Raw genomic sequence first — 23384 nt, forward strand, 5'->3', positions numbered from 1 at the left:
TCCCTTCCAACCCTGACTGATTCTATGATTCTAAATCTATATTGCACTTCAGAAAGAAGCTCTTTCCTGTGAGGGCGGTGAAAACTCTGGCCCAAGCTGCAACAGATCATTTATCTGTGTGCTACAGATCAATGCAATTTTAAACATCATTGCCTTTTTACTCTAGTGTGTGCATAAATACTTTTGTTAGCTTGCCTCAGCATTGAGCACTTCACCAGAGACTTCTAAGTTTTACAAAGTTCTAACTTGCACAGCACCAGCAACCCACTAACATTGCTTTGTGCTATCAAATGCCAGAAACTGGACAAAGGAAAAATGTGTGCAGCACATGAGGAAATGATCAGGCCCAGGAGACCCTACCATCCTGTGGAATAATATATCCAGAGAATATCTGGAAGGCTCAAAGATCGTGCTGGCAGGAAAGGACTTTCCATCCATAGTTTTTATGGACATATAATGGACCAAAGGTTTCCAAAAGGTCACTACAATTGCCACAGTTGTTTCCATACAGGCTGTCTCCAGATGTCTAGAACCTCTCCCTTTCCCTGTCAATTTAGAGCTCAAGTTCATAGAATCACAGAATCAACCAGGTTGGAAGAGACCTCCAAGAGCATCCAGGCCAACCTAGCACCCAGCCCTAGCCAGTCAACTAGACCATGGCACTAAGTGCCTCAGCCAGGCTTTTCTCGAACACCTCCAGGGATGGTGACTCCACCACCTCCCTGGGCAGCCCATTCCAATGCCAATCACTCTCTCTGGCAACAACTTCCTCCCAACATCCAGCCTAGACCTCCCCTGGCACAACTTGAGACTGTGTCCCCTTGTTCTGTTGCTGCTTGCCTGAGAGAAGAGATCAACCCCCACCTGGCTGCAGCCTCCCTTCAGGTAGTTGTAGACTAAGATGCAATACCCTTCAACGTGCTCACTACAACACAAGCATTACAAACCATTCAGGTACTTAAGGCATGGAGAATCATGGAATTGTTTTGGCTGAAAAACCTTTAAGCTCAATAGGTGCAACCATAACACAACACTTTGTGTTCTTTGCTAGATGTCCACTACTTTTAAATTCCTACCCTGCCAAAGCTTCACTGTGCAGACAGATCTGTAAGCACAGCCAAAGATTCTTCTACAGCACATCTGCAATGGAAAAATTGGCAGGTAAAGGGAATTGATTCGACCTCTCCTTGGTCATGTTACTAACTTTCAGACTTCCAAGAATTTCAAGCATGTGTTTTTAAATGATGCCAAGTTCTTGAAATGCAAAGGGTCTGACTGGACTCTTTTTTGGCTTGTTTGCCCATTCCAACTTCTCAGTTAACTCTTTGAAGGCACGCTCTACCTGGTCTCCCTTCTCTGCATTCTCTGTGTCCATACTACCACAACATTCAACCAAGCCAGTGGAATTTTTTACCCAATGACTCTACAAAGAAGCTGCAAGTCAGTCTGCTCCCCTTTAGCGTGCCCTATCTTACATGATAGGATGCAAAAGGAATAGCAAGCAAGGCTCTACAAGCACCAGTGGTTCCCTTGCATCTACCACACCTATAAATGTGGAAGTAGTGGAAAACAAACTAGTAGAGGAAAACAATATGGCCAAGGAGACTGTCACTTTCTACACTACAAAATACACTTTTAATGTTTCTTCACCTTGTGCTCTCCTATCATCACATAGCAAGCACCTGGCGCTTCAGGAAGCTCTGAACACAGGCCAGTACAGAGTCAGGGCTTTCTCCATGAAGCATGTGAAGTTCTAGAATCAGAGTATATGCTTGTTTTACCTGTCTTACATTTCTCCCAAATGAAGCACTGACTCTGTGCTTGCACATGGTCCAGCTACTGTCACGGTTGTCATTGCCACTGCTGGCAGAATCACCAAGGCTGGAAAAGACCTCTGAGATCATCAAGTCCTGTGACCTAACAGCACAACATCAGCTAAACCATGCCACCAAGTGCCACATTCAATCTTTTCTTAAAGACCTCCAGGGATGGTGACTCCAACACCTCCCTGGGCAGTCTATTCCAGTGCTTAACCACCCTTTCTGTGAGGAAGTGTTTCCTAATATCCAACCTAAACGTTCCCTGGCACAGCATCAGACCATGCCCTTCTGTCCTGTCACTAGCTGCCTGGGTTGAAGAGAGCTGTCAGCATCAGTACACCAGCAGCTGCATTGGAAGGGTTCATGTTACACCTAAGCACCATATGCAAACAAGCACAGGTTTATAAAGATGCATCTAACTTAGATTTTCATGTTCTAAGTTCACCAGAGGAAATTCCTGTTAACAGTAATGGGCAGAGACTAAGCAGAAGTGCACAATGAGTACACAAAATGAGAGGCATCAAATGTTGCAAGAAGAAACAGAGCACGTGTTAAATGCTTCTTAAAAAGATGCAGGAAAAGAGACTTACCTTAAAATACCAACACAGATCTGACTTAGTCACTTATGTAATCATATGTGTGAGAATTATCATGGTATCTTCACTTAATATCAGTGCAAACCCAACAATATCATCATCATACCCTCACAAAAAACAATCCAAAAGGTACAAGCAAAGACAAAGGTATTAGATAAACATACCACCTGAAGCTCAGTCTAGTCTGTAGTTAAGTACATCATTTAAGGAGGCATAAATTAAAAACCACAGCAAAGTTAAGGTGGAGAGAATATCTAGCATAACCTGCTCGGCTCAGAACAAGGCCAACTTCAACATTATGTCTAGCTTTGAAGCTGGATGCAGCTGTTGTCATCACCCACTTCTGCTTGTACTTTCATCTCAGCCCCTCCAAATGAATAATGCTATTTAACCTCTTCTGGATGAGAATTTTTGGGGATGTTGGAAAACAACAATTTATTGTTGTGAGAGTTTAAATTCTCTCTCTTGTTCATCAACAAAGATGAAGATTGCCTTTGTTAACCTCCCGGGCTCACACTAGGTGCTTGGCCGAAAGCTCAGGGATGCAAATCAACAGACAGTGCCTTGGAAATTCCTGGACCTCAGCCTGGCTTGAATGTCCAGGATGTGTACATCTTATGTCAGCTACCCGAGGGACCCAAGGGATCATCGAGTCCAACCCCCCTGCCAGAGATAGTATTGTCCTGCTCTGGCAGGTGGGCTGGACTCGATGATCTCCTTGGGTCCCTTCCAACCCCTAACATCCTGTGATACCCCAAAGACAAAAGGCTTAGGGCTATTTGGGGTATGAACAGGTACATCACAAGAAGGGGGCAGAGGTCCTCTGCCGGTCACCTGTGAATGCATGAACACACAGAACGATTCCCTGGGGAGCTGCACCTGGACACCGAGCTAAAAATCTGTATAAAAGACAGGAGCAATACCTGCCGAAGGGACAAGCTCCACCAGACCACCAAGTGTGGACCTCCGGAGCTGCACCACCACCAGCAGCACCACCAGAGCTGTTCATTCCTGTGCCACGCACCTGTCTCTCTCTCCCCTCCCTCGGCGACTGAGGGTAATATGATCCCAGCTCTTTTCCTTCCCTGCTTCTAGTCCTCTCCATTGTTCTCTTTATCTCTCTCTCCCCCTTCTCTCCCTCTGTTTTGTCCAACCTTATCCTTTAAGAAATAGTTTTGCGGTGATGTCTGGTCTCGTTTGCACCTTAATTTCACAACACTGCAATCTATGAGAACAGCAGATCTTGCTCCTCTGGACAGAGATATTCTTGATCTCTGTTCTCTGGACCTTGGTAATTGTGTTCCAAAAGAACAGGTTTGGTTGCTTTGAAGAGGACCAGTGAACTGAGGCCCATTAACATCAGTAAATCATACACCTAGTAATTAAAGCTAACGCCACAAACGGTGGCAAAACCAGAGCTCCATATTTAAGATGTGACAGAACTAAGGTTCTCAGTGCAATGTCACAAAATGTATATGCAAGAGAGGAAGTCCTAAATTGCTTAGTCACTTTCTGCTCTTTTGCATGCAGTGGACAGAATGAACCATACTCACAATCAGGGCAACTTCCATATTATGTCCTCTTCACTTGTGTGAAATATGCTTTAGTTCACAGGATCACAGGATATGAGGGGTTGGAAGGGACCCAAGGACATCATCATGAAGCTTCTACAGACCTTACTCTGAAGACAGCACCATCAGCTTGCTCATGTCCTTTCAACACCACTTAGTATAGCAGAACCTCAAAAGGCATATTACAGATTGGGCATCAAGGAAGTCCAAGGGACATATGTTTGACATGCAGCTCAGTGTTCAGTACTTCACAGCACATTCTAGCTGGGAAGGTGAAGGCCCATAAAAACAAGCAGGTGATTAGCTTGTCATCATGCAAAGGGTATGACACCTGCCCAGAACAAACCTACCTAATAAGGGCACATAAAGCTACCCAGGCAATATGAAATCTGGCATTGCCTGGAGTGTGACTTCAGAATATATTGCCAACAGGGAGGTTCAGAGATATACCTCCTTAGCCACCAGGGGAAAGAAACAAAATAAAACCAAAAAACCCAGACAAAGAGGAAAAAAAAAACAAACCACACACAACACAAAGCAGAGACAATTTCTCAATGCTTCATTGTACTGTTACAAATAAAAAACTGGACTGGGAATTCTAAGCCTGCCATAGAGACATCCTCCCTCTGAACAGCGTGGTTTACTCACATATCAACCTCATTAAACACGCTGCCTTAAAATGAAGAGTACCTGACTCCAAGAGAAGAGAGTCTAGATGAAGTCAGGAACAGTTCAGCTGTGGAAAGTGGTTCCCATTCCCCTTGCTATATGTCCACATGAGTGAAGCTTAGCACTGATATTCCCCACGGTGCTGCAAGCAACTGGAAAGCATCTTGGTTGCCCAGGGTGCCTGGCTTGTTTCTTTCCCACACTGGAAACCCACATGACCTCAAAACCCTTGTGTCAGCTTCTCACTGCTGACAGTCATGAGACAGGCCTGTACTGCTGTTTCTATCACAGCTGTCACTCTGCAGTCAAGCCCACCCCACCACACATCCTTTAACCTCCCAGACAACGTGCCTTGCCCAGGTACTTCCAATACTCTGTCAACCTCTTTCTCATCTTCCTATTTTGCCTCTTCAGCTGGAAAGAGTCCAAGTGGAGAGCCACGAGGATGACTGGGGAACTTGAGCATCTCCCCTACAAAGACAGACTAAAAAACCTGGGGCTGTTTAGTCTGGAGAAGAAAAGACTGAGAGGAGATCTGATCGATGTGCATGAATACCTGAGGAGCAGATGTCAAGTGGATGGGGCCAATCTCTTTTCAGTGATGCACCACAATAAGACAAGGAGCAACAGCTACAAATTGGAACATAGAAGGTTTCACCTCAACACGTGGAGAAACTTTACAGCAAGGGTGACAGAACAATGGAACAGGCTGCCCAGAGAGGTTAGGGAGTCTCCTCTGAAGACTTTCAAAACCTGCCTGGATGCATTCCTGTGCAAGCTACCCTAGGTGATCCTGCCTCGGATTCCATCTCTGGAGGTCCCTTCCAACCTCTCAAGTCCTGTGATTCTGTGATCCTCTGTCAGCTTCTGACTCAATCTTTTGGCCATTTCCTGTTCTCCCAAGCTTTTCACCTTTACTACATATTCTTGTCTTCAACTCAAGTGGTCCACCTCAACCATATCTGTTAAGCAGCCTCTGTCACTAATTCTCATCCAACCTCTAAAGCTCTGTGATTCTGCGATCCTCTGTCAGCTTCTGACTCAACCTTTTGGCCATTTCCTCTTCTCCCAAGCTTTTCACCTTCATTACATGTTCTTGTCCTCAACTCAAGTGGTCCATCTCAACCATCTCCCTTGGCACCTGTTAAGCAGCCTCTGTCACCAATTCTCATCCCTATTTTCACTTTCCCCTCAATACACTCACTTTTTTGGACCAAATGATCTCCATTTTTTCCAACTTACATTCACTAGTTCAGATAAAGTTGCCTCAATGCATTCCAGATGCAAAAAGAGTCCTGACAGCAGAGGACTTGGGAGTCTCCTCTTCGTTCAGGCTCTGTTCAGATTCGTATGCAGCGAACAGCAGCCCTGCACAACAACTGCAGAGCAATTCACTTCAGTTGTGAGCCAGAACTGCAGCACACTATGCATGCCTGGAGGTTATGTATGCAGCAAAAGTAAAGAATTTGAGCTAAGGCCCCCAGATGAATTCATCATTCATACTTCAAAAGGCTTATAAACCTTGCCAAAGTGGAAAATGAAACATATTAACTCTAAGAGACAATCACATTGGTGCTCCCAGCTAACCACAGAGGAAGTCAGAACTGCAAGATAATGGAACTGCTCATTCCGTGCTAAGGCTCTTTGCATTCCTTCCCCCCATTATACAGATCATCTTCTCCCTCAAGTTCAGATCGGCTGTGTACCCAATTTAGTTTGACTTAGCTTAGAAACATAACTCTGAGTATTTTTTCTCCTGTGGAGAATTGTATCACCCCTTAAAACAAACAAAAGAGACATCTCAAACCGAGGGATGACTGCACAAGGCTTTAAGAAAAAGACGTTTGTGTTCTTCCACATTTTTCAAGTGTGATAACTAATAGTGTCATTACTGCAGTGCCTCCTTCAGTAGTTATGCTCTTCTACCTCTTCTCTCTTTTTTATCATCACCATCTCATTAACCAGCTACAGGAATATGTTTCTAAGAGATGAATACATCTCCCACAAAGGCTCTCACAGTAATGATTTACGATTGTTGCTCTTTGACAAGACTGCTCGCCTCATAAAAATAACCCCAAAAGTTATTTTCCTCTCCACTGTTTGTTCTTCCATGCATTTGGAAAAAAAAAAGCTTTCCTCTACTCAGTACTTATTTCTTAATTGCCTGTGTTTCTTGCACTTCCACCGGATCATTGGTCAATTGATCACAGGATGTTAGGGGTTGGAAAGGACCCAAGGAGACCATCGAGTTCAACCCCCCTGCCAGAGCAGGACAATACTATCTAACACAGATCACAGAGGAACACATCCAGACAGGCCTTGAAAGTCTCCAGAGAAGAATACTTCACAACCTCCCTGGGCAGCCTGTTCCAGTGCGCTGGGACCCTTACAGTAAAGAAGTTCCCTTCTGTGTTGAGGCAGAACCTCTTGCGCTGCAACTTACACCCATTGCTCCTTGTCCTATCCCAGGGAGCAGTGAGCAGAGCCTGTCCCCCACCTCCTGGCCAGCCCTCAGTTATTTATAAACATTTATCAAATCCCCTCTAAGTCTTCTCTTTTCAGACTAAGCAGCCCCAGGTCCCTCAGCCTCTCCTCATCAGCCATGCCCTCCAGTCCCCTCATCACCCTCCTAGCCCTCCACTGGGACCCTCTCCAGCAGATCCCTGTCCCTCTTCAATTGGGGAGTCCAAAACTGAGCACAGTATTCAAGATGAGGTCTCGGCAGGGCAGAGTAGAGGGGGAGGAGAACCTCCCTTGATCTGCTGCACACACTCTTCCTAATACACCCCAGGATCCCATTGGCCTTCTTGGCCACATGGGCACATTGCTGTGCCATGGTTAACTTGTTATCCACCAGGACCCCCAGGTCCCTCTCCACAGGGCTGCTCTCCAGCAGATCACCTCCCAGCCTGTACTGGTGCAGTTTGTTATTCCTCCCCAGGTGCAGGACTCTGCACTTGTCCTTGCTGAACTTCATCTGGTTCCTCTGTGCCCAGCTCTCCAGTCTGTCTGTCTCCTGATGGTCTCTTTGTCCAGTCAGCTACTGTCTGGACAAAGACAATTGTTAGGGCCCACAGAAACGTGCCTTGCAAGCCTTCACAACCTCCTCCTCACAGTTTATTTATTTCCAGGGAGCTGCTTGAAAGAGTAAGCACAGAGACACAAAAATGGTGAAGAGAGCAGAGCATCTTTTCCTTCTGATGAAAGGCTGAGTCAGCAGGGGCTTTTTAGTTTGGAGAGGAGGAGGCTGAGGGGTGACCTCATTTGTGTTTATAAATACATAAGGGGTGAGTGCCAAGAGGAGGGAGCCAGGCTCTGCTCCCTGATGCTCAGAGACAGGACAAGGGGTGGAAGTTGAGGCACCACATAAACATGAGGAATTTTTTTTACCTTGTGAGGGTGACAGAACAGGTTGCTCAGGGGGTGTGCTAATTTGAAGTGAGCTAGAATGTTTTGGTGAGAAGAACTAGATCACAGGCTGTAAAAGAGAAACAAGGGTGATGTCTACTTCACTCATAGGCTTGCTGAGAGGTATAAGAACAAGAGTATAAACATAGATAAGGTATTCAGGTGTTTGGGCACTGCTTGACCTCTGAGCTGCATTGTTCTCTCTAACCTCACCCTCTGTCTCTCTGACTAATCCCCCTGCTTCCTAACCCCCCTGGCCAACCCTCCATTCTTCCTTGGGGCACAAGGCAACATCTAGGGTGAGGTAGGGGAGCGGGAGAAGGTAGAAGGGCAGTTGGGAGCCCCTCCAGGGCACACAGGTTTCTGGGAGGACTGTTGTGTTTCTGTATTACCTTTTACCTTGTATATTTCTGTATATACTGTAAATATCTGCTTGTATATTGAGCTGAACTGTAAATATAAAGCTTCATTCAATTTCCAGAGCCAGCTGAGTCTAGTCTGGGTGATTGCCAATGCTGGGGGGGGGGGGCGGGGCGGGGAACACTCAAACCACCAGAAGGGGGTTATGGAGTTTCTCTCTCTGGAGATATTCAAGACCCATCTGGGTGTGTTCCTGTGTGATCTGGTATAGGTGATCCTGCTCTGGCAGGGGGTTGGACTGGATGTGATTTCTCCAGGTCCCTTCTAACTCCTAACATTCTGTGATCCTATCACTGTGACAGCTCCAGCCTTCCTGTCTGTTCATACAGAACATTAGCACTTCTCAGCTGCCTCTCTAACAAGCACAAAGATCCCAACTTTCCTACGCTAGCTACCAGCCACCCTGAAGAACACAGCAGCATCACAGTCACTGCACGTGCTGCAGCATCACAGTCACTGCATACGCTGCAGCATCACAGTCACTGCATACGCTGCAGCATCACAGTCACTGCATACGCTGCAGCATCACAGTCATTGCATACGCTGCAGCATCAGTCATTGCATACGCTGCAGCATCACAGTCATTGCATACGCTGCAGCATCACAGTCACACTACATGCTGCAGCATCAGTCATTGCATATGCTGCAGCAGAGCCACTGCATATGCTGCAGCATCACAGTCACTGCACATGCTGCAGCATCAGAGCCATTGCATACGCTGCAGCATCAGTCACTGCATACGCTGCAGCATCACAGTCACTGCATATGCTGCAGCATCACAGTCACTGCATATGCTGCAGCATCACAGTCACTGCATATGCTGCAGCATCACAGTCACTGCATATGCTGCAGCATCACAGTCACTGCATATGCTGCAGCATCACAGTCATTGTACATGCTGCAGCATCACAGTCACTGCATATGCTGCAGCATCACAGTCATTGCATACGCTGCAGCATCACAGTCATTGCATACGCTGCAGCATCACAGTCACTGCATATGCTGCAGCATCACAGTCACTGCATATGCTGCAGCATCACAGTCACTGCATATGCTGCAGCATCACAGTCACTGCATATGCTGCAGCATCACAGTCATTGTACATGCTGCAGCATCACAGTCACTGCATATGCTGCAGCATCACAGTCACTGCATATGCTGCAGCATCACAGTCATTGTACATGCTGCAGCATCACAGTCACTGCATATGCTGCAGCATCACAGTCACTGCATATGCTGCAGCATCACAGTCACTGCATATGCTGCAGCATCACAGTCACTGCATATGCTGCAGCATCACAGTCACTGCATATGCTGCAGCATCACAGTCACTGCATATGCTGCAGCATCACAGTCACTGCATATGCTGCAGCATCACAGTCACTGCATATGCTGCAGCATCACAGTCACTGCATATGCTGCAGCATCACAGTCATTGTACATGCTGCAGCATCACAGTCATTGCACTAGAATACTTTCAAAAGCAGGAACAATGCAAGATGTAGGCTCAAGTGCCAAAAAGAATCAAAGACTTAAATCACACCAGTGTTACACAATGGGGTAACCTTCAGAAGGTTCATATCTAAAATATAATCCACACCAATTCTGACACCATCGAAAGCATTTAAGAATAAAAGAAATGCTGAAGATAGAAACTGAAACAGAGAGACCAGATTAAAGATGGTCTTATGGAAATACACCACAATATACAATACCCCAGTCCCATCCTCCTACAGTCTACAGCTTTCAATTAAAGGAAAGAGAAAAATCCACAGAAAGGTAGAATTTCAGCAGGTCTGCTACTCATTTATGGACCTTTTTTTGCACCTTTATGGCTTCTCTCATTTATCCTGAAGTGTCAAAGATTTTGTCTGTAGAACTTCATTCTCAGTCTACTTATTCATCCGTGAGCTGCAACTTGATTGACATCTTTGCCATCAGAACTGTCTGTCAGCGTGGCAAGCTAGCTATTATGCACAAGGTGATATGAATGACCTCTCCAGGTCAGGCCATGGTCCCCTGCTTGGATGTCATTTTTACAATTACAAGCTTCAATTATTGGTGCATCATTCTAGTGCAGACACTGCACCCTTTACTTTCAGACAAGGTTTCCTGAAAATGAAGCTTTTGCCACTTTTATGTAGGTTTGGTGAACACAGCCAATACTAAGGACTGCTAACCCTTCTGCAGCAGATGAAGGTATTTATCTCACATTGGTCAGGCCTCCCCACAAACAACAGTGAGCAAAGGACCCAATTTCTTAAACCAAGTTTTATAGTTTGGTTTCATACATAATTTAAGGCAGCTAGAATTATCTTTTGCTCAGCAGCTGATTTTTTATGTCAAAAAGGCTTCCATACCTAGTAATGGCAACAAAAGAAGGGAGGAGGCACATTAAAGAAAGCAATTGCATTCATACATTCAGAATGCAGTCAGAGGCAGGAGACAATTAGAGAAGGAAATTCAAAGTATAAAGCATTTCCTGAGGATTAATGAGTGCGTGGTAGCATTTGATAGTCAAGGGCAGGATGGGTTCTGCAGCCAACACAATTCATTATTCCCCTGGGCAATACCAAGTGGGGTTCTGCTGATTTTTGGTTGGTTGGTTTGGTTTTGTTTGGGGGTTTTCTTGTGGTTTTGGGGTTTTTAACCTGTTTTCTGCACTCATTTTCCCTATTTAACCAGTATTTCCATTTACTCTGACACTACTGTTCTTTCAGAGCCCTACACTCTCTGATTAGCGCTACTACAGTAAATCATCTCTCTAAAATCATGGAGTTAATACAAAAGGCCAGGTAACTTTTCAAGTTTAAGAGAGTTGCTCTCCTAAAGACTTAAAAAGTTCTTTGCCTTAGAAACAGAAAGGGCTCAGAAGAAGCTCCTTTCCTCTGCTTTTCCAGTTGCCTGATGGCTTCCATTATCCTAGTGGTAGCAGACAGAGAGAAGCAGGTAATGGAGAGAGGGAATGATTCACAAGTTGCCTTTCAGCTTCCTAAGAAGCTGCACACACTAATGCATGACTTAACACAGCCCAAGCCCGTAAGCATCCCCTTTATCAGCACAACTCCATACTCACCTGTGACTGGGGCATCTATGTCCAGCAAGTTCTTTTCCTGGCGAAGAATTGAAGCTCCCTCTGTTATTATTCTCAAAGCAACGCTCTCTTCCAGCCTGCCTTCTTTCATGAGGTGTGCCTTTAAGATATCCACACGAGGTTTGCCATCATTATCGAACACTTCCTTAGCTGTGAGACGGTGACTCGGAGGAAACGGGACAGCTGAGCAGGAAACAAAACAACACACAACTGGTCACTTCTCACAGCAAAGCCTCTATTACTGACAACAATACACTTTAAAAGACATCACTGCTGCAAAACAGCATTAACACCAATTTTCTAGTGCCTTTTATTATTTGGGGTTTAAATTGTACACAGATCATCAAAGATACCATTAAGGCCCGCAGATTCTTTAGGCTACTTTATTCACATACAAGAACATCCACTTCATGCTTGCAACGAGTGGAGATGAAGATTTAGGCCACATTTATAGGGAGACATACTCTAACAGACCCCTCAAAATGCACAGAAATATCAGGGAAAGAAGAGAGTAAGAGTTTAAACTGCTCTAGTAGCACTAGAGAACGTCAGTCACACAGTAATAGAATGGTTTGAGTTGGAAAGGATCTTTCCAACCCCACTGCCATGAGCAGGGATACCCTCCACTAGATCAGGTTGCTCAAAGCCTTATCCAAGCCTGGTCTTACACATTTTTGTGGCCTTTCAGTATCTGAAGGGGGGCTACAAAAAAGCTGGGGAGGGACTTTTTAGATTATCAGGGAGTGACAGGACTGGGGGGAATGGAGCAAAGCTGGAGGTGGGGAGGTTCAGACTGGACGTGAGGAGGAAGTTGTTGAACATGAGAGTGGTGAGAGCCTGGAATGGGTTGCCCAGGGAGGTGGTTGAGGCTCCATCCCTGGAGGTGTTTAAGGCCAGGCTGACCTAGGGTAGGGTGTCCCTGCCCATGGCAGGGGGGTTGGAACTAGATAATCCTTGTGGTCATTTCCAGCCTGGACTGATTCTATGATTTCCTGGGATGATGTAATGCTCCCTTCCAGTAACAGCACCAAGTACACAAATGAAGGCAATATTTAATTTACATGCATGGACATGCATAGATACATGCCAATTAAAAGGCTGAAATCCAAGACAGACCTCTCTCTAATGACTTGGGCTAGGGTGATGGAAGATGTCTTCTCTGTTTAAGTAATAGTGAGCTACACAAGACACATTTGAAGCCCATCAAAGCGTGCCTGAGTGCCAAACAGACCACTCCAGCAAAGGCAGGGCAGAGGAGGTAGGAGACTGAAGTTGGAAATAAATCACTGCATAGGCAGGTTGCCCTAGCAACATGGCAGCGAGTACTGAGCTGTGTGCTGCCATCACGCAAGGTCTGAGGAGCGCTGCTAACTTCACATCCTCCTGTTCTCATTCTCCTGCAGCCAGCTGGAGTGAGAAGGCTTGGAGATGATGCCAGCAGCTGCCAGGAGAAGGCTGGAGCATTATCCCAGCTTAATTCTCTGTGCCTCATGGTTGAATCACAGTGCCTTTAGGCCTGCCATGCCAGCCACAGGGTAACTGTACTCATGATCCCTGCCACAGCTGTGGTAGGGTCAGGTTATTTGGGAGCTGCAAGCAGACAGGGGAGGTGGCTGCAGGGCTTGCCTCAAGTGGCCACATTTGCAGTGCAAAGCACCTTTTGTCTCCTGCAGAGTGTCTTACCAGCATCTCCACCACTTCACAAGACACAAAATCCTAACACAGTGGCTCTCTGTCACTGTCAGCTTCAATTTTCCCCTTGTTTCATAATCAGTGTACATCAGAAACTGACCACAAGCCACATCTGTCATTCCAAGTCCAAGCTGAGAACTCTTCGCTTACACTATCAAAATCAACAGAGAAGACAACAAACCGTTTCACTTCGTGCATTTACTTTCCACTGATCTACAAACTACTCCAGAAAATGCCTTTTTTCCCCCTCTCTCTTTTTGCTGCCTCAGCTCCAGCAGTCCCACTCTCATGAGAACTAGTGAATGAGAGTTCTCTCAGTACATTGAAGCCCCATTGCTCTCGAGACTTCTTAAGTAGGACAAAACAGGGGGAAGGTAAAAGTTCCATGTCCCCAACACCTGGCACCACCAGAATTCTTCGGAAGCAGTGACACCTAAAATGAACAATAAAGTTAAAACACAACCCTCAGCCCCTGAAAACCCTGCCACAGATGTGTGATGATCTTTTCTCTCTGTCCACAAGAAGTCCTAAACTGCTTTGAAGTAGTTTATGTTTTAAGTAGTATTACCACCATAAACCTCACCCACTTGTCCCAGCTACTGCACTGAAGCCCATCTCATAACACCCACAAAAATGAGTTTATATGCTTGTATATCTACAGCAGACCATCACAACCAAGACAGCTATACATATGACCTGCAAACAACTCACTCTGCAGCACAGAAAAAGAATAATCACTGCAAGAAGTAAGGTGAGTAACAACACAGCAGTTCTCTAAGCTTCCTTCTGCAAAGCAAAAGCCCCCAAGGCTCCGAGGAGACCTTATTGTGGCCTTCCAGTGCCTGAAGGGGGCCTACAGGAAAACTGGGGAGGGACTTTTTAGGATGTTGGGTAGTGATAGGACTGGGGGGAATGGAGTAAAACTAGAAGTACGTAGATGAAGATGGGATGTTAGGAAGAAGTTCTTCACCATGAGGATGGTGAGACACTGGAACAGGTTGCCCAGGGATGTGGTGGAAGCCCCATGCCTGGAGATCTTCAAGGCCAAGCTGAATGGGGCTGTCAGCTACCTGATCTAATGTGAGGTGTCCCTGCTTGTAGCAGGGGGGTTGGAGCTAGATGATCACAGAATCATAGAATCAACCAGGTTGGAATAGACTTTCAAGATCAGCCAGTCCAACCTAGCACCCAGCCCTATCCAGTCAACTAGACCATGGCACCAAGTGCCTCATCAAGTCTTTTCTTGAACACCTCAAGGGACGATGACTCCACCTCCCTGGGCAGCCCATTCCAGCCCTGACAATTCTATGCATGGTTAGGGCTAGCTAGTTATAGCAATCCTGCATTCCCTGTGTGGAGGAAGGAAGAGAAGGAAAAGTTATTAGTTATCTGCTATCCGTTTGGCTGAAAGAAGCACAAACCATTAGCTTCCATTCCTTTGCAAGACAACCACCTCTGTTCCTCCCCATAAGTATCACTGCATAAAACCCTATACAGCATACCAGTACTTTGAGCTGAGTGCCACACGGGTATGGATGCAAACAGGACATTTTCACATTTGCAGAACAGGTAAGCAATCAAACAACAGCTATGAAATGTTATCTACTGAGTAGGAGAAAAATGGGGCACAAGACTGCAGCACTGTAAGAGCCCTGCAGGCAGATTTCTAACAGACATGTATCAGTGGCTAATTAAAGAAAAGAAAGACACAGCTCCAATAGCAAATGATTAATGATTAATTAGCAAAACACAGGAGTGACTGCACAAACCACAAATTGCATCTTCCATTAAGAGAGTATTAATTTTGTATGTACACATAGGCAAAGCCTCCATAGCAGAACAACAGAAGAAATGGTTACGTTGATGTGGAAGTCAGCTAAAAAAAATCACTGATATCACCCACAAATGCCTGTCTCAACAAAAAAGCTTTTAGAAACACTTGATTTCCATAGCTTTATATATAAAGCAGTGTTACCATGCAAATACACAGGTATCCATCAGCTGCTTCTGGTTTTTTGATTCTCTGCTTTTTCTAAACCTAGGCCATTACCACCCACAACAAATAGCTTTTTCTCTCCCATCGATTTTGTGTTCATCAGAAATAAAGCCAAGGTCCTCAGCAGATAGCAACTGTGCATACAGGGAAGAGCATGGAGCTGTGAGAGGAATCCATCAGAGGCAGGAGGAGGAAAGAATGGTGGGCTGAATCACAAGCACTGAGCTCCTCACCACAGTGCAGGCTGAGGGGATGTAAGAAGAGGTGGGAATCTATATTAAGCAAAGGCCTTGAAAGAGAGGGGCAATAAAATGTGCATAGGTGTGCATGCCACATGTATTTTCAGAAAGTTTACTGACAAATTCCCCTACAACACAACCACAAAAGAAAGTCCAGAGCTGGAAGGGACCTTCAAAGGTCATCTAGCCCCATCCCTCTGCACCTCAATCAGCAGGGACATCCTCAACTAGACCAGACTGCCCAAAGCATGCTTATCCATAGTTTATAAAGCTTAACATCTGGACAAATCTCCACCTCCCTTTACATTTATTGCCTTTTATTGATATTAGCAAAACCCAACAGATACAAACAAACAAAAAAGCAACAGCAAACACAGAATCACAGAAGGTCAGGGGCTGAAAGGGTCTCTGAAAGCTCATCCAGTCCAACCCCCCTGCCAGTGCAGGATCACCCAGAGCAGATCACGCAGGAACACATCCAGGCAGGTCTTGAATATCTCCAGAGAGGGAGACTCCAGAACCTCCCCGGGCAGCCTGTTCCAGTGTTCTGTCACCCTCACAGGGAAAGAAACCTGTTTCTCCTGTTTCCATGGAACTTCCTATGCCTCAGCTTCAATCCATTGCCCCTTGTCCTGTCCCTGAGCGTCACCGAGCAGAGCCTGGCTCCCTCCTCCTTGCACTCCCCCTGCACCTATTTACAAACACAAATAATGTCACCCCTCAGTCTCCTCCTCTCCAAACTGAAAAGCCCCAGCTCCCTCAGTCTCTTCTCATGAGAGAGATGTTCCACTCCCAACCACAAAAAAAACCCAACAAAACCCAACCCCCAACCCAGCCAACAAAACACCCAACCCAACAACAAGCAAGCAAGCATTTGCCATGTCCACACTACTTTGGTGCTTTGGTAGTGAAACAGGTACCAAAATGAAAAGCCTCTACCTCACCCTGTCAGTAGCATTCTCTCAAGATCTTAAAACATAAGAAAATACTCTTTAACCACTTAGTGCTGGCCTTTGTGGGGCTTTCTGTTTTGTGCTGGCTGGTTTTTTTTTCCCCTCTCTTGTGCTTTCAGGTCTCTTGAGCATGTTTCAGCAAATGGAGAAAAAGATCAACCTGCTGTTTTACTGCTCTTGCAAGCTTCTGCAAAACCCATCTTACCCTTAACACAGCCACTGCAAAGGTCAGACACATCATTCCCATTTCTCTCAAATATTAAGCAGCCTCTCTAGAACAAATAAATAAACCATAAAGAGCTCTGCTTAATTAGAGTGGACCATGTGTGCACACATAAATAAAACAAGCTTGTGGCAAAGCAAGAATTATTTTGCTTATATAGTAGTTATTTTTAAATGAAGCTGCACGCTAAATTAATGCTTACAGAGCTGCCTTTGAGGAGAAAAACAACCCTCTTCCACCAGTTTTCATCACAAGTTACCTCCCCTCTGCAATGCTTGCCATGTAATGTCATATAACTTACACTGTCTGTAAGGATCTGACTATGTCTACAGCACTCCATGCTGTAATCACAGGATCACAGGGTGTTAGGGGTCGGAAGGGACCTCTGGAGATTTTTGGGTCATAGAACCAACCAGGTTGGAAGAGATCCATCCAGCCCAACCTAGCACCCAGCTCTATCCAGTCAACTAGACCATGGCACTAAATGCCTCATCCAGGCTTTGTCTGAACATCTCCAGGGATGGTGCCTCCACCACCTCCCTGGGCAGCCCATTCCAATGCCAATCACTCTCTCTGCCAACAACTTCCTCCTAACATCCAGCCTATGCCTCCCCTGGCACAACTTCAGACTGTCCCCTTATTGTATTGCTGGTTGCCTGGCAGAAGAGACCAACCCCACCCGGCCTGGGAGAAGAGTCCAAACCTCCTGAGGCCAGAGCAGGACCAGAGAATCTAGCACAAGTTGTGCAGGAACACATCCAGACAGGGCTGGAAATTCTCCAGAGAAGGAGACTCCACAGCCTCCCTGGGGAGCCTGTTCCAGTGCTCTGTGACACTTACAGTCAAGAAGTTCTTCCTCATGTTGCGGTGGAACTTCCTGTGCTGTAGTTTCCATCCATTGCCCCTTGTCCTACCCCAGGGCACAAGCGAGCAGAGCCTGTCTCTAATCCCTTCCTTCCTGACCTCCAGCCCTCAGATATTTATGGACATGAATTAAATCCTCTCTCAGTCATCTCCTCTCCAGACTAAACAGCCCTGGATGATCTTGGAGGTCTCTTCCAACCTGGTTGATTCTATATTTTTTCTTTTTAAACTATATCTGCTTATTGTAGAGTGTTTCATGACCCTCTCAAGCTCAACTCCCCTCCTTTGTGTTTCTCTGGATTGATGATGATTTATATCAGTGCTCACACAGTTAACAATTTAACTAGGTTTCTACAGTGTATGCTCTCTATCCCTTTTCCCATCTCAAGATCATTGATTCTTTCACATACCATGGCAAGGAAGGGGGAAATCTTTCTCAAAGAGTTGAGGGCAGCAAATCTCACCACACCAGAGCTGCTTAACCGCTCTTGAAGGCGTTAACCAGTTCCAGCCCCTGGTGTCATCACCAGAAGGTGCTGCAGGTTGGCAAGGAAACTGCTTCACAAAAGACTGAGATATGCCTTGCTAGCATAATGTTTGCAAGTATGAAGGCTTGAAATCAAATTAAAAAGAACACAGCAAAAGACCCTTCATGAAATATCCCAGCTCTGATGACTATGTCTGGTATCTTCTGATAGTTCAATCAGAAGCAGAAAACGCAACAGCAAAATATCACAGTATCACAGTATCATCAGGGTTGGAAGAGACCTCACAGATCAAGTCCAACCCTTTACCACAGAGCTCAAGGCCAGACCATGGCACCAAGTGCCACGTCCAATCCTGCCTTGAACAGCTCCAGGGACGGCGACTCCACCACCTCCCCGGGCAGCCCATTCCAGTGTCCAATGACTCTCTCAGTGAAGAACTTTCTCCTCACCTCCAGCCTAAATTTCCCCTGGCACAGCCTGAGGCTGTGTCCTCTTGTTCTGGCACTGGCCACCTGAGAGAAGAGAGCAACCTCCTCCTGGCCACAACCACCCCTCAGGTAGTTGTAGACAGCAATAAGGTCTCCCCTGAGCCTCCTCTTCTCCAGGCTAACCAATCCCAGCTCCCTCAGCCTCTCCCCGTAGGGCTGTGCTCGAGGCCTCTCCCCAGCCTCGTCGCCCTTCTCTGGACACGCTCAAGCATCTCAATGTCCCTCCTAAACTGGGGGGCCCAGAACTGAACACAGCACTCAAGGTGAGGTCTAACCAGTGCAGAGTACAGGGGCAGAATGACCTCCCTGCTCCTGCTGACCACACCATTCCTGATGCAGGCCAGGATGCCACTGGCTCTCTTGGCCACCTGGGCACACTGCTGGCTCATGTTCAGGCGGGTATCAATCAGCACCCCCAGATCCCTCTCTGTCTGGCTGCTCTCCAGCCACTCCGACCCCAGCCTGTATCTCTGCATGGGGTTGTTGTGGCCAAAGTGCAGCACCCTGCACTTGGAGCTATTGAACCCCATCCCATTGGACTCTACCCATCTGTCCAGAACTGTCCCAGAGAAGCTCACCCTAGTATGGACAGAAGCTACAAGAGGAAGGGGTTTGCAGAATGAAGGGCCATGTCAGTGAGGTAGTACCCCCAACATACTGCTAAGTTGCTTCCAGATAAGGCACTTAAGATGGTCTTAAAATCGGCCTGTTTCATCCCTTCACTGCTACGGCAACCTGCACCAGCACACCCCAAACAACCCAAACACAGCATAACTCTGCAATACCTAAGGGAAGCAAACTCTCCACAGAAAGCACTTGTGCAGGACTTGAGCTCCAGCTTGTAAAGGAAAGCTGAAGCCTCTCCCTCTGTAGCACCTTGTTACTTGTTGGACTGGATGATCTTGGAGGTCTCTTCCAACCTGGTTGATTCTATGATTCTATGATCTTGAGGATTTTGGCATCTATGATTCTACTTCACAAGAGAAAGCTGCAGCCGAGCAGCTCCAAAGCCAAGGCTGCACATTGTGCCAGGAGCTATTTCCTTATCTCTCAATGATGCAGGTATATTTTTGACAGGATGATCTTATCTCAGCAACCTCCACCATTTCAGCCAGAGAGATCTTTTTGCAAACAGATGAGTGGTACAGCAGAGAGAAAAGGCATTGAAAGTCCTCATTAACTTAGAGCCACAGAGCAGGGCTGAAATCTTGTCATTTTTGTCTTATTATCCAGCTGTTGTGCTAACGCTGGCTGGATGTCACACGCCCACCAAGATGCTCTATCACCCCCTCTCCTTGACTGAACAGGGTACAGAAAGCAACAAAAGGCTCACAAGGTTAGGATCGGGACAGGAAGGGATCACCTACTCATTACTGCCTCAGGCAAGATAGAGTCAGCTTGGGGAAATCAGTTCAGTTGATACCTCCATGGCTGCAGGGCTATCATCTGCCCCACCATGGTGTTCACCAGAGGCTCTGCTCTGGTGTAACTATAAACCCAATACATCAGACAGGATTATTTCAGCGTCCCTGAAATAATCCCAACAAAACAACCCAAAAAAACCCAACCAAAACCCAAACTCCATTGATATAGGACTTGATGTTCTTTATATTCACCACAGGAAACCTTAGAAACCCTAAAGAAATAATCTACATAAAGGAGCATGCCTGAATTCCCATAGTGGAATATTCTCACTCTGGGCTCAATGGAATCATAGAATGGGTTGGAAGAAATTTTGAAGGTCATTTAGTTCCAACACCCCTACCATGAGCAGGGACACATCCCAGTAGACCAGGCTGCCTCATGCAACCTGGCCTGGAACACTTCCAGGGAGGAGGCATCCACAACCTCCCTGGGCAACCCACTCCAGTGTCTCACCATCCTCACCATGGAGATTTTCTTCCTAATATCCATGCTACATCCTCCTTACTCCAGCTTAATGCCATGGATCTCATCCCATCACTACAAGCCCCTGCGAAGAATAGCATGAGTAATAAACCACACACAAGCCTAGATAAATACACAAGCTTTCCTTGGCAGTGGAATGGTTTTAGTCTGGTGAACTGATTGCCCTGTACTCATCTTGACCACTCTGAAAATGTCTGTACTAAACTCAAACAACAGACTTAAATGTGGATTAGAGTAACCAGTCAAATCTAGCTCCAATCTTCAACCATTATTAAACAATCAGCAACAAAACTGGTTTTCACTCTGGCAAAAAGGAAAAGAATGAAGAATGACAAGGAAAAAAAGTAAGTTACAAGAAAAAATAATAAATTACAATAAATATCAGCCAATGCAACTTTTTCAGAACAAAATTAAGGGCAACAGACACATCAGAGGACCTCAAAAGAGGTACAGGTTGGGAAGGGGAAGAGAAGGAAGTACACTTTAAAAAGACTGACATGAAAGAAAAGCCTCATAATTCAAAGAAACGTGTGTGTTTGAAAGAGCAAATTGTAGGGTATGTGGTTATTTACTAACAAGCTTTCCCAGAGCATCCTTTGGCTAACTACTGGAGTAAACAATTTGATCACTCTTGCAGAGCACAAAGCAACACACAGTTCTATACAGGACATACATAACATGACAGACTGAGAGTGTTGGGGCTGTTCAGTCTGGAGAGGAGAAGGCTCCAAGGAGACCTTATTGTGGCCTTCTAGTATCTGAAGGGGGCTACAAGAAAGCTGGGGAGGGACTTTTTAGGGTGTCAGGTAGTGATAGGACTGGGGGGAATGGAGTAAAACTAGAAGTACGTAGATGAAGATGGGACGTTAGGAAGAAGTTGTTCAGCATGAGGGTGGTGAGACACTGGAACAGGTTGCCCAGGGAGGTGGTGGAAGCCTCATTTCTGGAGATCTTTAAGGTCAGGCTGGATGTGAGCAACCTGATTTAGTGTGAGGTGTCCATGCCCACAGCAGAGGGAGTTGGAACTAGATGATCCTTGAGGTCCCTTCGAGCCCTGCCAACTCTTTGATTCTCTGAGAGTACTACAAAAATACCCTTTCCCTGTGTTTGAGCTCATACATACCTACCTTTGACATTTGTTACCCACTCCTGTCAACAGTTTATGCATAAAAAAACAACTACAAAGTAACATGGAGAGGAAAAATTCCAGTTTAACAGGAAACATTCCCAGTTAGGACCAACACATACAGTTAGAACTGGAAAATGTGATCATAGCTTCCTGGCCTCAACAGCAGAGTTTGTTTTTCTACTTGGTGTGTTCCACCCAGGTTTTTCCATAGGCCTCTAACTGCAGACTGTTGAGCTTTGCTTTTATTACCTTTTGGAGCAGAGAACAACAATTATCCAGATTTTAAATTCCTTTATAGGAACAATTCCTTTTGAGAAAACAAAGTTTGGAGGGAGGGGGAACCTGTAACAACAGAAAATACCAAAGGGCTTCCAAGACTTAGATAAGAAATCAGCTATACTTCTTCATCCCTCAAAATACTTGAGTGATAGATGATTTCTTTTCTCCAGCAGGACTTTCCTTTTGTTCCTAATTGGATACAAATAGGGAATGATCAATGTGAAATTATTTCAATCTGTTGGGGGAAAAAATAATCAATCCCAGGGCCTGAATAACCTTCAGGTGTCAATTTAGATTTATGGCACTGTTTGCTTCTAACTTTCTGGTTCCTCCTACTTCGGTCAGTGGGCACCGAGAGACTTTCAGCCTTTCATCTGGCAACACAGCTAAAAGTGGCACTGCAGACAATTCATCACCTAGAAATTGAAGTCCTTTAACACCCTGTCACCCCTTCTGAGCATAATGGGATACCATTATCAAGTCTGGTCAGAAATCAGCTACCTCAAACTCTCCAGAGACATGTAAAAAGAGGCAAACATCCTCTCCAAAGCCGCTCCACCAGGACAAGGTTTAAAGACAACAAAGACTTTGCTTCCAAAAATCGAGCACTGTGCAGAATCTGGCACTAGCCAAATCAGTTACAATCAGCTCTAGAATGAAAGATGAGGAAGTGCAGGTGAAGTACCATGCCTGCAGATACCCCAATGATGCTTAAACTTTACGTTACAGAAGCTGCTCTGCTTAAATGTCAACCTGTAGAAGCTGCTTCCTGGAACAAGAAGCACCAGCTCACCTCTTGCTGCTACAAGAAAGCCAAGAAGATACTCACTGGGCAGAGGAAACAGAAATTCCAGCTAGTGTTTTAAAAGTGGTCTTACATTTAAAAAGGGAGACTTTTTGGCATCTAGCAATCCATACCTTGCCCATGGAGCCTACAGGGTAAAGACCAGGGGACAGGGATCACTATCTAACAGAACTCATTATTCTACCTCCTGTGTCTAAGCTGCTAATGCTGAGCAAAAGACTGGCAAGCAGCATCTCTGAATCACCTAAGGCTTAGAGGGAACCTCACTGCTGTCTACAACTACCTGAAGGGAGGCTGTAGCCACGTGGGGGTTGGTCTCTTCTCCCAGGCAACCAGCAACAGAACAAGGGGACACAGTCTCAAGTTGTGCTGGGAGAGGTCTAGGCTGGATGTTAGGAGGAAGTTGTTGTCAGAGAGAGTGATTGCAATTGGAATGGGCTGCTCAGGGAGGTGGTGGAGCCACAGTCCCTGGAGGTGTTGAAGAAAAGCCTGGATGAGGCACTCGGTGCCATGGTCTAGATGACTGGACAGGGCTGGGTGCTAGGTTGGCCTCAATGATCCTGGAGATCTCTTCCAACCTGGTTGATTCTATGATTCTAAGTTTTAGTTTATTTAAATTACTTTTCAAAGCAAATCTGGGGGGAAATGAACAAATGAAAAACTCAAACACCTTAACTAAGCCAATAAATATCAAGGTGTGAAGAACACTTCAAACATTGATGTCTGAACTACTCCATGTGAA

The 23384-nt window shown here is 45.8% G+C and overlaps 1 protein-coding gene across 2 annotated transcripts in view; it reads right to left on the reverse strand.

Moving 5' to 3' along the window:
* PPP3CA (protein phosphatase 3 catalytic subunit alpha) overlaps nucleotides 1–23384 on the reverse strand; it is a 249209-nt gene that overhangs the window by 135894 nt on the left and 89931 nt on the right. For both annotated transcript variants that reach the window (XM_064148387.1, XM_064148388.1), the window contains exon 2: nucleotides 11561–11761. In XM_064148387.1, coding sequence (XP_064004457.1) covers nucleotides 11561–11761 — 201 coding nt within the window. The remainder of the gene's footprint in view (nucleotides 1–11560; nucleotides 11762–23384) is intronic.

Source organism: Pogoniulus pusillus, chromosome 9 (genome assembly GCF_015220805.1).
Source record: "Pogoniulus pusillus isolate bPogPus1 chromosome 9, bPogPus1.pri, whole genome shotgun sequence".
Classification (NCBI taxonomy): domain Eukaryota; kingdom Metazoa; phylum Chordata; class Aves; order Piciformes; family Lybiidae; genus Pogoniulus; species Pogoniulus pusillus.